This window comes from Zingiber officinale, chromosome 6A (assembly GCF_018446385.1).
Source record: "Zingiber officinale cultivar Zhangliang chromosome 6A, Zo_v1.1, whole genome shotgun sequence".
In the NCBI taxonomy this organism is placed as follows: domain Eukaryota; kingdom Viridiplantae; phylum Streptophyta; class Magnoliopsida; order Zingiberales; family Zingiberaceae; genus Zingiber; species Zingiber officinale.
Window position 1 is genome coordinate 10240015 of NC_055997.1, and position 16355 is coordinate 10256369.

Genomic DNA, 16355 nt, shown 5'->3' on the forward strand with positions numbered 1-16355 from the left:
TGTACCAACAAGTCATGGTTGACTGGATGTTGGTTTAGAGGGCTTTGGATTTGGTTTGGACGAAAACCAAGATCTGGATCGATCAGCCGATCGATTGGATCATGCCCAATCGATCAACCGATCGATCGGGTAAGTCCCCGCGACAAAGCTCCTCCCAATCGATCAGTGGATCGATTAGGGAGAAGCATCGCGCGAACAGAACACCTCTGGATCGATCAGCCGATCGATCCAGAGCTCCCAATCGATCAGTGGATCGATTGGGAGGCGCGACTTCGCGCGATAAGCCCTGGATTGATCAACCGATCGATCCAGGTATTTTTTCAGAGCACAGAGGCACTCTAGATTGATCAGACGATCGATCCAAAGCCTCCTCGATCGATTGGGAGCAATCCAATCGATTGGGATTCGACCGTTGGCGTCGTTTATAGCTGCAGGCGTTCGAGAACTTCGGTTGAACTCACGGCATTCATCTCAGATCCTCACGGCAACTCCACAGCTTCTCCATAAAGTGCAGATCGCCAGTTCTTGAAGGTTCTTGGAGGTTTTCCAAGTCAAGAGGCGGATCTACAGCTGAAGAAGAAAGCTAGGGTTAGGGTGTTTCTATACTCATTGTAAGCTTCTGCTTGTATTTGTGTATCCTTTCCCTTTCTTCTTGTAGTGTGAACTTGTAGGGCTTCTTCGCCTTCGGTAGTTACCAAAAAGGAGTGTTCATTAGTGGAGGTGTGTGTGCGTGTGTGGATCCTTGGACTAGTCACCTCCTTTGGAGGTGGATACCAAGTAAATCTACTTGTTAGCGTTGTGTGTGTTGTTTCTTGTATATTTCCGCTGCACATCTTTGAAGAAACAAGCAACGCTGACCACGAGCATGCGACGAGCTATTCACCCCCCCCTCTAGCTACATTTTGGTCCCAACACAACCAAGAGATGACATTATCATCAATCCGAGCGAGTTGGATCAAGATAAGATTTAACCACACTCTAGGTAACCAGAGGGCTTCAATTGATCGGAGAGTTTCGTTAACGTTATCTAATGGATAAACATTATAGCCACACCAGCATGAATACAGGCGACATGCGGAGTAATATAAAAAGAGTTTCAAGGCAAAGTCTGAAAATCACTCAATCTCTCATTCACACATTCTCTTGTGCTCTCATATTTTTTATGTTGTCAAACGCTACGACTTAGGTTTCATTTCTAATTGACAACACTCAGAGTAATATTTTATTTGTTTTTGTGTTGTCTCGTATTTATTATTTGTATTTAATTTTTTAGATTTCTTATAAGATTTTTCCATCCCTAGAGCTTTTCTGAAAACAATAAAATTAGAAATAAGAATCATATTTTATAACTGATGTGTGTGTTTATAATTTTAGTTTGATTATCAACTATTTGTATGTTTATATTGTTTTGTTATTGAATTAGTTTAAGTAATTTATATTTCTACTATGCTACTTTAATTGATTAAATTATTTTTGTTATTATATACTTATAAAATTTGTAATGCTATTAACCTCTCATTTAGTGTCGAGTTCAATTCTATAATTTGGTATTAAAGCAGGTTAAGTTGATAGTACGCTAGGAAACCCTAGTTAAGTGCATGTCTAGGCTGGTTAAGGATTGCCTTACCTGGTGCATCTAGTCTAGTGGAATTAGAAGAAGCTAACTCTCCTCACTCTAAACCAGTTAGATCAAGATATTATATCAAAGTTGATTTACTGTTGGATTCTTAAATTAGCTTTGTCTTAGGAAGTGATCGTCGTTCCAATCAAGAAGACCCTTGTGTCTCGCCACTACCTTGAAGCTAATTTGAAAAACTCTTGCTTAATTAGACCAATGCAAAAGTTGAATCTAACATAGGACAAACTTTTTTACTTTGAGTCTGGAACAAATAATTAAATTGATTAATAATTTGAGGCTAGCTCGAACCTAAATCTAAATCCTAATTACAATAATACCAAATCCAAACCAAACTCATATCTTGTCGTAGACCTTAATACAACTCGATTTAATAAATCTCTTTGTAGGAAGGATTTAACACAACTCGCCCTCCTCTCTTCAATGATGACAATTTCACCTATTGGAAGGGGAGAATAGAGTATTCTCTCATGAATAATATTGAGAATTAACTCTTAATAAAGATGGGTTTTCAAATGCCTACAGATCCAAATGGTATGCTATTTAACTTCAAAAACTGGTCAAGCGACAATAAGAAAAGGAATCACGCTAATACTAGAGCCACAACTGTCGGGATCCTTCGTACGGAGGCTAGAGAGGGGGGTGTGAATAGCCGACCCCAAATCGTCGCGTTTCTACAAACTAGGGTTAGCGCAGCGGAAAATGACACGTAGAAACGAAGGAAAAGAAGACAAACCTCAAACAAACCGATGTAACGAGGTTCGGATATTAGGGCTCTTACTCCTCGGCGTGTCCGTAAGGTGGACGAGTCCAGTCAATCCGTCGGTGGATGAGTCCCCGGAAAACCGGCTAATATGAACTCCTTCTGGGTGGAGAAACCTCGCCACAAAACTTGCAACAACAAGAAGGAGTACAAGAAATACAAGTAGAAAGACAAGAACAATGTACAAACACTAACTCGCCTTCTCGTCGACTGCCTGTGAAGCAACAACTTCTTGGACAACAGCAGCAGTTGACCGTCGATTGGAAGCTCACACGAAGCTTACTGGGGAGAGCTCAACAAAGCTCAGATCGCAAGCAGCAGCAAGCTAGAAGAAGGAGAAGAGGCAGAAGGATTGAGGCTCGCAGCAGCAGCCCTCCTTTTATAACCTGCGAAGAAAGCGAAGAAACACAGAAGAAATCTAGCCGTTACGTCGCAACGGCTAGTGCCTGGATCGGTCTGTGGACCGATCAGGCTCCATGTGGATCGGTCCACAGACCAATCCCCTCCTTTTCGCTTTGTCCCCCGATCGGTCCATGGACCGATCAGGGACTCTGATCGGTCCACAGGCCGATCAGGAACTTCAGCGTGCCGGGCTTACCTGATCGGTCCCCGCACCGATCAACCCCTCTGCGCCTCGCTCTGTTCGACTTCGATCGACTCACGATCGGTCACCGATCGATCAGTTATCACTGATATGCTATCGATGTGTTCGATCGGTCACCGACCGATCGAATATTCAGATATCCGGATCGATCACCGGATCGATCCGACTCATGGTTTTCGCCCAAACCAAGTCCAAACCAACATCCGGTCAATCTTGACCTGTTGGTACATTGCTCCTAGCATCCGGTCACTCCCTTGACCTGCTAGGACTCCCCGCTAAGTGTCCGGTCAATCCCTTTGACCCACTTAGACTTTTCTCTCCGTACCAAGTATCCGGCCACTCCTATGACCTACTTGGACTTCCCATCACCAGATGTCCGATCACCCTTGATCCATCTGGATTTTCCCTTGCCCGGCTTCACTCACCAGGACTTTCACCTAGCTTCACTCACTAGGGTTTTCACCTGGCTTCACTCACCAGGATTTCCAATCTGCCTGGCTTCACTCACCAGGACTTCCCAACTGCCTAGCTTCACTCACCAGGACTTTCACTTTCACCTAACTTCACTCACTAGGATTTTCACTTGGCTTCACTCACCAGGATTTCCCGATTGCCTGGCTTCACTCACCAGGACTTTCCAACTCACCTAGCTTCACTCACTAGGATTTTTCCCGTGCCAAGCTCCCTGCTTGGACTTTTCCGAGTCAGGTCACCTCACCTCGGGTCAACCAGGTCAACCTTGACCACGAGTTGCACCCACAATCTCCCAAGCTTGTATCCTTGTCAAACATCAAGACACAACTTTTCTGTTCACGTCAAACATCGTCATAACTCGTCAAACATCAAAACATAACTCGAGTCAAGTCAACTCGAGTCTGGTCAACCAGGTCAACCTTGACCTAAGGTTGCACCAACAACAACTACATTGCAATGCAAACTAACTCAAGAACAATTGAGTAAAGCATGTCCATTCAACAACGCTAAGCAACTTTGGGATAAGCTAATCGAATTGCACGAAGGTTTAGCTGACTCATGAACCACTAAAAAATACTTGCTATTAAGTCAACTCCAAAGCATTCAAATAAAGAAAATGAATCAGTAAGTCAGCTTCAAAGAAATCCTAAATGACATCCATGTAATTGATGAACAAGTTAAAATTCACGACTTGATCAGGTATACATTTAAAGCATTTCCAAGGGCCACACTATGGGCATCAATAGTTGATGCGTACAAAGTATCTATAGATCTATCTATGCGTACAAAGTATCTACAGATCTATCTATTGTATAGTTAGATGAATTTTTTATAATTTTAAATTTCATGAATAAACTAATTTTGATCAGAAAAAGAAGAGTATAATTTTGATGGTAGAAAATGTTGGATATATGTGAATGGAGAAGAAGTGAAAGAAGCATAGAGCTCCATTGTGAATGAGACTTAAGTCCCACATTGGGAGCTTCAAGGTAAATTGGTTGGTTTATATTGATTCACATGCTTTGATGATGTGAACGGATGTAAAGGGAGAGACTCTCTCTCATGCGTGGGTATACAGGGGGTGCAAATCCAGGGTCCGGATTGTACTGAATCATGTTGACTCGTGTGTGAACATGACCTGCGCACACCAAATGTCGGACGGATCGAGGCAAAATTTATCCAAGTGGAACAACCAATATTTTTCCATGTAAACTTTTTGCTGCTTGTGTAACTAATGCATTAATGCAGAATCAAAACGATCAAGCAAAATGATAACGATTCATAGCTCGTCGAGTAATGATCTTTAATTGATCATTAACATTGTTATTGATCTGAGATCCTATATAAGGAGGTTGCGATCATAGGAAAAAATGTTACACATATAAAAAAAGGTAGCAGAAGCTCTCCACCTATGCCCCTCTCTCTGTCGTGCAATTCTTTCTCGTCAGAGTGCTCGTGATAGCAGACGAGTACCACTCAATTCGCCGTGATCATCTGTGCTTGGTGAAGATCATGATTAGCCGTTGTATCATGGAAAACAGATGACTCAAGAAAGCCTCGAAGTATAGCGGAAGGTGGGACAAATCTGTTTCAAGGAAACTGCGTTCATCGTAGGCGTCGGTTCACTTAGTGTGCACACCCTGTCAAGTTCTACGCTTTGCCTGCCCAGTAGATTTGCTTGGTCAAAGGCTCACTCGCATGGTTGCTTCATCCACTCGGCCATCCTCAACACCCAGCCAGTCTCAAGCTCAACTTCGACCCGGCCGGATACATTTGTTCAGTCGCCATTTTGCTCACTCGGTTTCTTTGCTCATCCGGTTGCTCGCGTCACTCACTTGGTCTCATACTAACTCGATCCTTCGTCCTCTTCAGTCTGCCCAGACGACCTCCAGCTCGCTCAACAAAATTCGCTCGGCCTTTTTTCGACAGATAATTTCAATTTAATTTCCTGTAATTTAACTGGTTAGCCTAATTGTCTAGCCGCTCAGCTTGCTCGGTTGCTCTGCCCTGTTAGACTCTCCATTTACCCAACCACACTATTTGGTCAACACTCGGAGGCTCGGTCTCGACTGCTCGGACTCAACTGCTTATACTTTGCTGCGCGGATACTCTACTCGCTCAGCCACTCCGCGGACAACAATTGATAAAAACCAGCCCCTACTGGCAGCTTGATATTATTATCTCAGGTCATCTCGACAGATAAGTTGGATTTAATTTCGTGTAATTTAAATTCGATAAAGTCCCAAATATCTCCGGCAACATATTATTTTGTCCAACAATCTTGAATCAGGGTCGCTTCTGTTGAGATGGTCATAGAACAAAATGTTGAGGTGCAACAGACTCAACACATGAAGGCCCCCTCCGCCCTGATTGAAACTGTGTCAATCAATCATGGGGAAAAGTTAGGGAAGTTCAGTGGACTGAACTTCAAGAGATGGCAACAGAAGATGCTCTTTTACTTGAACACGCTCAATCTGACTCAGTTCTTAACCGAGGACCCTCCCAAGCGAGCTGAGGATGTTGATGCACAAACCATTAGTGCAGTGGAGGCATAGACTCATTCTAAATTCCTTTGCCAAAACTACATCATCAACTGCCTTGCTGACTCGTTGTACGTTGTGTATAGCATGAAGAGAATGATTAAGAAGCTGTGGGAGTCCCTGAACAAGAAATACAAGACGGAGAATGCAAGGGCCAAGAAGTTCATCGTGGGTCGATTCCTAAACTACAAGATGGTTGACTCTAAGACGGTGATCAGCCGAGTCCAGGAGCTTCAAGTGATCTTGCATGAGATCCACTCAGAAGGGATGATTTTGAGTGAAACATTCAAAGTGACTACTTCATTGAGAAGCTACCTCCCGGCTGGAAGGACTTCAAGGACTACCTGAAGCATAAGTGGAAGGAGATAAATGTGGAGGAACTCATTGTTAGACTTACCATCGAATAAGACAACAAGAGTTCAGAGAGAAAGTTGTCCTCTCAGACTACTGTGAAAGCCAACGTGGTTGAACATGGTCAAAACTCGAAATGGAAGAACCCCAAGTCTTCCAAGATGGGACCCATAGGAGGCATAAGCAAAAAAGAAGTTATCTGGGAAGTGCCTCAACTGTGACCGAGTGGGTCACAAATCTTCAGAATGTAGAAAGCCGAAGAAGAAATAGGAGGCCAACCTGAACAAGGGACCAGAAATGGATGACCTCTGTGCAGTGGTCTCAGAACTGAACCTGGTTGGTTCAAACCTGCGACAATAGTGGATCAATATTGGAGCCACCAGACATGTGTGCTGCAACAAAGAGTCGTTCCACAACTTCGAAGAAGTCACTGGAGACAAGCTGTTCATGGGAAACTCAACAACCTCAGACATCATGGGCTAAAGAAAAGTAGTACTAAAGATGACATTGGGCAAGGACCTTACTCTGAATAATGTTCTGTATGTTTGGGAGATTCGAAAGAATCTAGTGTCCAGATCACTGTTAAGAAAGCATGACTTTCGCATTGTTTTTGACTCAAACAGAATTGTACTGTCTAAGAATGGAATGTTTGTAGAAAGATGCTATATATCTAATCGGTTGTTTAAGCTCAATGTAACGATGATTAGACCTAAGATAAATAAAAATGAAATCTCTTCCACTTATATGCTTGAGTCTTCATATTTGTGGCATGGTAGACTAAGATATGTTAACTACGATGTGTTGCGTAGATTAATAAATATGCAAAGTATACCTGCATTACACCTTGGTCCAAAACACAAGTGTGAGATTTGTGTTGAAGCAAAAATGATATAGTCATTCTTTCAACATATTGAAAAAAGCAACGAACCACTCGGGCTAATTCACACCGACATGTGCAACCTCAAAGGTACTCCAACACATGGTGAGAATAAATACTTCATCACTTTTGTATTTGTAGATGATAACATAAAATATTGTTATGCGTATCTTCTTAAAAGTAAGAATGAAGCTATAGAGGAATTTGATCTCTATAAGAATGAGGTTGAAAACCAACTTAATAGAAAGATTAAGATGGTTCGAAGTGATCGAGGCGGTGAATATGTATCACCATTTGTTGAGTTGTGTGCTAAACATGGGATCAGACATGAAACGACAGCTCCTTATACTCCTCAGCAAAATGGAGTTACTGAGCGGAAGAATTGAACTCTAAAGGAGATGATGAATAATCTTCTATTGAGCTCTAGACTGCCAGAGTTCATGTAGGGGGAAGGTATGTTAACAGCTAATTACCTTTTAAATAAGGTGACTTAAAAGAAAATAAATAAGAGTCTTTATGAGTTGTGGAATGGAAGACAACCGTTCTATAAATATTTACGAATGTGGGGGGTGTCTTGCCAAAGTATTGGTGCCTAATTTGAAAAGGATTAAGATAGAACCAAAGTCTGTTGATTACATATTTATTGGATATGCACAGAACAACAGTGCGTATCAATTTTTTTTGTATGAGTCACAAATACCGAAGATACACAAGAACTAGATAATATCATCAAAAAATGTCTCGTTCTTCGAACATATATTTCCGTATAAGACCCAAGAGGATGCTAGCTCCTCAAAGTGGGCATATGAAACATAAGGTGAAAATGATGATGATAAACTAGTCAAGGTTGAGCTTAGATGGAGCAAAAGAGCTCAGGTAGAAAAATCCTAGGAATAAGATTTTATCACTTTCATGTTGGAAAATGAACCCTAAAGTTACTCAAAAGATGTAAGCTCTTCTAATGAACCTCACCGGAGAGAAACAATTGCATCTGAAATATAATCTATCTTGCACAATTACACTTGGGAACTTATGGATCTTCCTCCAGGAAGTAAACCATTAGGTTGCAAGTGAATCTTTAAGAAGAAAATGAAATCATATGACACAATTAATAAGTATAGGGCCAGGTTGGTAATTAAAGGATACCGACAACGAGAAGACCTTGATTACTTTGATATGTATTCTCTAGTGTCGAGAATAACTTCCATTAGAACATTATTGACTATTGTCGTTCTATGGAATCTCGAAATACATCAGATGGATGTAAAGACAACCTTTCTAAATGGGAATTTAGAAGAGGAAATTTACATAGAGCAACCTGAGGGGTTTTCTGTGCCAGGACAAAAAAATAAGGTTTATAGATTGGTGAAATCATTATATGGCTTGAAACAAGCACCAAAGCAGTGACATGAGAAATTTGATAATGTCATGAAGAAATATGGATTCAAGGTTAATGAATGTGACAAATGTGTCTATATGAAAGTCACAAAAAATAACTACGTCATCTTATGCCTATGTGTTGATGAGATACTTATCATTAGAAGTAATGATAAGATAATCAAATCCACTAAAAATATATTAAACTCAAAATTTGACATGAAAGACATGAGCCTTGCTGATGTGATTCTAGAAATCAAAATTCTTAGAACAACGGAAGAACTTGTTCCTATTCAGTTCCATTACGTGGATAAAATTCTTGAGAAATTCACCAAGGATGATACTGTTTTAGCACGAACACCGATAGATATGAGCCAACATCTATCGAAAAATCGAGATAAAAGTATCTTTCAGATAGAGTACTCTCGAGTGATTGGAAGTCTGATATACTTAATGAGTTGTATACAACCAGACTTAGCATACGTAGTAAGTAAACTGAGTAGATACACGAGTAATCCCGATGTTGAGCACTGGAAAGGGATAACAAGAGTACTGAGGTACTTGGGGTATACTCGTGAATATTGACTGTATTATACGAGATATCTTGCTGTGATCGAAAGATATAGCAATACGAGTTGGATATCAAACATAAAAGACTCTACGTGTATGAGTGGATATGTATTCACTCTTGGAGGTGCAATCATATCGTGGAAATCTTCTAAGCAAACAGTAATAACCATATTACCGATGAAATCTTAGTTTGTAGCTCTTGACAAATGTGGTGAAGAGGCTGAATGACTATGACAATTCTTAGAAGATATTCCGAGATGACCAAAACCTGTGACAACAATTTGCATACATTGCGATAGTCAATCAACAATTGGTCAGACACAGAATCATCTGTATAATGATAAGTCTAGACATATACGTCGTAGACATAATACCATTAGACAAGTACTCTCAATGGGAGTTATCGATATTAACTATGTGAAGTCAAAGAATAGCCTTATGGATCCACTAACTAAGGGGTTAAATAGAGAGTTAGTTGCAAGCTCATCGCGAGGGATGAGCTTGATACCGATGGAAAATGTTGGTGCAAAGGAAACCTAACCTATACAGACTGGACATCCCAAAAACTAGGTTCAAAGAGACAATTTAACTGCACCGACAAAGTTGCTCTCTATGGGGGAACGATCCAATGAATCAGTGAAGGATGAAGGTTAAGCATACGACTTTTAATGATCCAAGAAGAGTATTGTGGAATACTCTTAAGAGATCACCTATGTGAGAAAGAAGTGAGGCCGCTTCGAAGAGAATTTGAGGCACAACTCTTAGAGCTTCTTACAGAACCAGACGTGCTCATGACTAAGAACGAACACACTTATGAGAACTGAGTTGTATCAGAGAGAGTCTCGGGTGAGATATGTCAATGCTTACACAGATGGTAGAACAGTTCAAGGACATCGCGTCTACTATCATCCAGTAAGTAAACAGATCCTCACAAGGGAAGGTTCAAAGGGTAAAACCTACTTGTCCTATACTAGACTCAATTGTTGAATGCTATCACATATTCTATTTCTATTCATATAGGGGATTGTTGAATATATGTGAATGGAGAAGAAGTGGAAGAGACATGGAGCTCCATTGTGAATGAGACTTAATTCTTACATTAGGAGCTTCAAGGTAAATTGGCTGGTTTATATTGATTCACATGTTTGATGATGTTAACAAATGCAAGGGGTGAGACTTTCTCTCACATGTGGGTGCGCGGGGGGGGGGGGGGGGGGCAAATCCAGGGCATGGATTGCACTAAACCATGTTGACACATATGTGGGCACGACCTGCACGCGCCGAGTGCCGGACCGGTTGGGAAAAAATTTACCCAAGTAGAACAACCAACATTTTACCACGTAAACTTTTTTTTGCCTGTGTAACTGATGCATTAAGGCACGATTAATGTAGAATCAAAACAGTTGTGCAAAATGCTACCTTTTCACAGCTTGTCAAGTAATGATCTTTAATTGATCATTAACGTTGTCATTGATCTGAGCTCCTATATAAGGAGGCTGCGATCATAGGGTAAAAGGTTACACACATAAAAAAAAGGTAGCAGAAACTCTCCACCTACGCCCCTCTCTCTGTCGTGCAATTCTTGCTCGTCGGAGTGCCCGTGATAGCAGATGGGTACCACTCAGTTCGCCATGATCACCTATGCTTAGTGGAAATCACGGTTAGTCTTTGTATCCTGGGAAATAGACGACCCGAGAAAGCCTTGAAGCACAGTTAAAAGTGGGACGAATCTGTTTCAAGGAAACTGTGTTCATCGTAGGCCTCGGTTCACTTATTGCACTCACCCGGTTGATTCACTTGGTCAAAGGCTCACTTGCCTCGTTGCTTCTTCCGCCCGGCTAGCCTCTACACCCAGCCAGTCTCAAGCTCAACTTTGACCTGGACGACCGCATTCGTTCAGCTGCCATTTCGCTCGCTCGGTCTCTCTGCTCGCCAGGCCACTCTTGTCAGTTGGTCGGTCTCTTTGCTCGCCCGACCGCTCGCGTCACTCGCTCAGCCTCCAGCTCGCTCGATAGCTAGCTCGCTCGCTCGACCTCTTTGCCTGGACAACCTCCAGCTCTCTCGACAGTTAGTTCGCTCGCTCAGCCTTTCTGTCCGGACAACCTCCAACTCACTTGACAACTCTACTCGATCGACCTAACTGCTCAGTCAGCCTAACTGTCCAGCCGCTCAGCTTGCTCGACTGCTCTGTTCGTCGGACTCTCTGTTTGCCTGACCACACTATCTAGTCGACACTCGAACGCTCGGTCTCAATCGCTCAGACTTTGTTGTGCGGACGCTCTGCTTGTTCAGCCACTCTGCGGACAACAATTGGTAAAAACTAATCTTTGCTGACAGCCTGAGATTATCAGCTCATGTCATCTCGATAGATAAGTTAGATTTAATTTTGTATAATTTAAATTCGATAAAATCTCAAATATCTTCGATGACATATTATTTTATCCAACAGCAAAATTCAAGACTAAATCTAAATCCAAATCCAAAGCAAACATCAAATAAGAATTCGAGTATGAATCAACGAGGGCATGCACAACTTTTATACATTGCATGGGAGCAACATGTTATAACATATTAACATTGTTGGGTTTAATGATTATTTCACTCTTAGGATATGGTTAAGTGGTAAGTGTTCAAGATAAATTGTAATAATCATGAAGTCAAAACTCAATAGAAGGTTTTGTTGTCCTCTAGTCCTGCCTAAGCACTTACTATTTAGGACATCTCTAATAATTAAACTCTCTATAATTTTTTTTTTAAATTTTCAATATATCACATTAATGCCACATAAAAAAATATATACTATTCTCTCCACAATCAAAAAACCTCCATACAATTTTTTTTTATAGTCCTATATTCCAAATTACATATATTTATTATTATTTTTCATTTAATATCTCTATATAATTTTCACTTAATATTTTAATTAATTCTCATTTTAATTTAATTTATTTATAAGTTTTAATTAATAAATTAATGAACTTATGATTTTTAATTTAATTTATAATTTTTATTTAATATTTAATTAACTTATGAATTTTAATTTAATTATAGTCCGTATTTTTTTTAACTTATCAAATATATTTATTTTAAAAATATTATAATGTAACTATTAAATAAAATATTTAATGTTTTTAAAAATTAAAACATGTAATATTATTTTTTAAATAATTAATAATTCCATCTTCCAGATTTTTCAAACCTCCTCTTAAATAAAAACCTCAAAGTTTATAAACATGCTCATTAGAATTTTTTTTTAAACCTTTTTTTAACTTTATAAATCTTTTAGAAAACTAGCATGAGAGACACTCTTAGATTTTCCCGCCTTATTTTCCTTATAATACTAATGGAAACCACTAATATGGTTCGACGTTTTGTTGGGTTTGATATTTATCTTAATATCTTTAGATGACGAACATATGATGAGTGGCGATCGCCACAATTCTCGATAAATTTAAAAGAGGTTTGATGGGACAAAACTAGTGTGTCCCATCCTTCATAATAGATTAATTAATTAATTAATTAATTAATTAATGTTGAATTCCGAATAGCCCATGGCTTCGAAAGCAGCCTCTGGTTTGGGTTTGAACGAGAATAATGACAGCTGATTTCTCGTTTCAAGTCGTACCGAATCCAATTTCTAATGATGATAGGATAACATATTTTGCATATCATTCTCCAACATGATTCAATCAATTTTTTTACTTCTATTTTATAATTGCAAATAAGATGGAATAGATATGATGATTTACTAATTATATGATTCAAATAAAATGAAATATATATATATATATAAAAACAAGAAACAAAAAGGCTCTTTCTCATTTATTATCAAGCCTCATTTCATCACTATATATATTTTAATTCTCAAAATTATATAGATATGAACATCTTAATCAACATTGCATCACTGTCTTAAGTGTCCCAGTGTCTATGAACTGAAGCGTTCTTTCTTTTTCCCGATTCGAATAATTGGGCGCCCTTTGTTTTATAAATATCCAAATTCTTCGAGGAAAAGGGAGCCATGACTGTTTCCTCGTCCATTTCGCCTTGTTCCATTAAATGCTCTACAGATAGCAACTCCAGGGCACGCATCACCAAGATCGCTTCTTCCCATCACCAAGATCGCTGCCTTTCTCTCCCTCTCCATTTGCTTCCCCTGGGGTAGGTAAGATCTCAGTGTTCTTGTTTGTTTCGAATTGGATTCTGATTATTCGGTTAAATTATTCTGTTGGTAGATCAGGCGGTGGTGATGAAGGTGTTGCTATCTCTGTTCTTGGTCCAGCTGTGGCTTCTCTCGAGGTCCGCCAATGGCAGCACGCAGCGCAACGAGCTCGCCCTCGGGTTCCGCGGCTCGGAAATGGAGTACATCGACAACTATGGGTTGTTCCTCTTGTCCAATAGATCCACCTTCGCCTTCGGCTTCACCACCTTAAGCGACGACTCCACCGCCTTCCTCCTCTCGGTGGTCCACCAGGGGAGCGGCGCCGCCGTCTGGACCGCCAACCGCGCCGCGCCCGTTTCCAACTCCGACGTCTTCGTCTTCGACGAGGATGGAAACGCTTACCTCCGGTCCGGAGATGGAGTGATCTGGTCCGCCGATACCTCCGGCAAGGGCGCGACGCGGATCGAGCTCCTCGATTCCGGTAACCTGGTGTTCCTCGGCCACGACGGAGCCCCCATCTGGCAGAGCTTCGATCACCCGACCGATACCTTACTCTCCGGCCAGAGCTTCGCCGAGGGAATGTCGCTGGCGAGCAACCCTAATGGCCAGGGATTGAAGTACCAGCTCCGGATCGAGTCAGGCGACGCCAAGCTCGTCGCTCAATTCCAATCGCCGCAACCCTACTGGTCCATGAGCCGCGACCCGAGGAAGATCGAGAACGAGGTCGGCCGCGGCATACACTCCGCCGTGCTTGACTCCAACTCATGGAACTTCTACGACAACAACCAAACCCTAATCTGGAAATTCATCGTGAACCCAGATTCCTCTGGAAATGACACACTGGCTGCCGTTTTGGATCGATCCGGCTCCATCCTCTTCTCATCACTCCCCAGCTCAGGCCAAGGCAACTCCTTCCCTGTCAGGGTTCCGAACGATGCTTGCGACACGCCGGAGCAATGCAATCCCTACTTCATTTGCTCCTCCGGCGGCAGCTGCCAGTGCCCGACCGTTCTTAGCTCGTCTCCCAACTGTAATCCCGGCATTGCTTCGTCCTGTGACCCGACCACATCGATGGATCTCGTCAAGGTCGATGCCGGAGTCGGGTACTTCGCCACCGATTTCGTTTCTCCCAGTTTGAATTCCAACTTAACCGGATGCAAAGATGTTTGCTTGAACAACTGCTCTTGTGTTGCTTTATTCCACGACGAGCGTTCTGAGAATTGCTTTCTCTTTGATCAGATAGGAAGCTTGAAACAGATTCAGGGCAATTCATCAACTTCTACTTACATCAAGGTGCAGAGCAATGCAGATGGGGGCAATGGGTCGAATGGAGAAGGAAGAAGAGGCAGTACTACTTTGATCATTGTCATCGTCATCTCGATACTGACTGTTTGTGTGATAGTAGCTCTCATCTATCTTGCTTTCCGGATTCATCAAAGGAGAAAGAAAACTTCTGAACCTTCTCAAGGATCATCAGAAGAAGATAACCTTTTTGAGAGTATCTCAGGGATGCCGGTCAGGTTCAGTTTCAGAGAGCTACAAGAAGCTACAAATGGCTTCTCTGTGAAGCTCGGTGAAGGAGGATTCGGCTCGGTCTATCTGGGGAAGCTCCCTGATAACACCAGTGTGGCAGTGAAGAAGTTAGAAGGTATCGGCCAAGGAAAGAAAGAATTCCGCTCCGAAGTGACGATAATTGGCAGCATTCATCACATCCATCTGGTTAAACTCCGAGGTTTTTGTGCAGAGGGAGCGCATAGGCTTCTCGCATACGAGTTCATGGCCAAGGGGTCTTTGGATAGATGGATCTTCAAAAAGGATGAGGATGAATTCACATTGGATTGGGATAAAAGGTATAGCATAGCTCTCGCTACCGCAAAGGGGTTAGCTTATCTCCATGAAGACTGTGAATCGAGGATAATTCATTGTGATATTAAGCCCGAAAATGTGCTCCTAGACGACAATTTCCTCGCCAAGGTATCAGATTTCGGGCTCGCTAAGCTCATGACGAGAGAACAGAGTCATGTCTTCACAACCCTTAGAGGCACAAGGGGGTACCTTGCACCGGAATGGATCACAAACTATGCGATATCTGAGAAAAGCGATGTGTATAGCTATGGTATGGTCTTGCTCGAGATAATTGGTGGGAGGAAGAACTATGATCCAGCAGAGATTTCTGAGAAAGCGCATTTCCCTTCCTATGCTTTCAAGAAGATGGAGGAAGGGAAATTAATGGAAATCCTTGATGCCAAGTTAAGATACAAAGACAAGGATGAGAGAATTGAGACTGCAATCAAAGTTGCCCTATGGTGTATTCAGGAGGACTTGTACTCAAGACCTCCAATGACGAAAGTAGTCCAAATGCTAGAAGGACTGCACGAAGTGCCACCGCCCCCGATATCTTCGCAGCTGGGCTTTCGTCTACACGCAAACCCGTTCAAGTCTATCAGCGAGGAGGGAACATATTCAGGTTCAGGGCCATCGGACTGTAACAGTGATGCGTTTCTTTCGGCCGTTCGTCTATCGGGGCCAAGGTAGTTGAGGCAACCTTCAACTTGTAAGATCTCCTATAGAAATGTGGTTTTGTTAGAATGTATGAGAATTTAGAATGAGTAGTTTCTTCTTTTGTTTTTAGTTTCTTTTGAAAATTCTTTTACATGTGAAGCGATCAGTTTCTGGTTTTTATGATGCGTTGTTACGTACACTTGTTCAGACTTCGAACGGCTTTAATTTGTAAAGTGGTAAATAGGATGGGGGTGTCATTACATTAATGGTTAATAATTATTCATTATTTATCTCTTCTGTATTGATCTAAGAATAGATTGGCAGGAATGTTGGGATGAGCATACTATTTTTTATTACATTAATTATTTGCTCGGATTATGATACAGTAAAGGACATCAAGTAATCATTTGGCATCCGTGGTTCGATTTCTATTTACCGTTATGGTATGAAAATTTTTTATAAGACTAAATTAGTTATTTAATTCATCAAATTTTTTTTT

General features: G+C 41.4%; 1 protein-coding gene across 2 annotated transcripts; it reads left to right on the forward strand.

Annotated features, from left to right (window-relative positions):
- The first annotated feature begins 13150 nt into the window (after nucleotides 1-13150).
- LOC121995772 (G-type lectin S-receptor-like serine/threonine-protein kinase SD2-5) lies at nucleotides 13151-15985 on the forward strand. 2 transcript variants are annotated; one of them, XM_042549539.1, is made up of 2 exons: nucleotides 13151-13353; nucleotides 13433-15985. In XM_042549539.1, the coding sequence occupies exon 2, from the start codon at nucleotides 13442-13444 to the stop codon at nucleotides 15887-15889; it is 2448 nt and encodes an 815-aa protein (XP_042405473.1). In that variant the 5' UTR covers nucleotides 13151-13353; nucleotides 13433-13441; the 3' UTR covers nucleotides 15890-15985. The 2 variants fall into 2 exon arrangements, with proteins under 2 accessions (XP_042405473.1, XP_042405472.1); XM_042549538.1 differs by having other exon boundaries at nucleotides 13175-13357.
- Nucleotides 15986-16355: the final 370 nt, after the last annotated feature.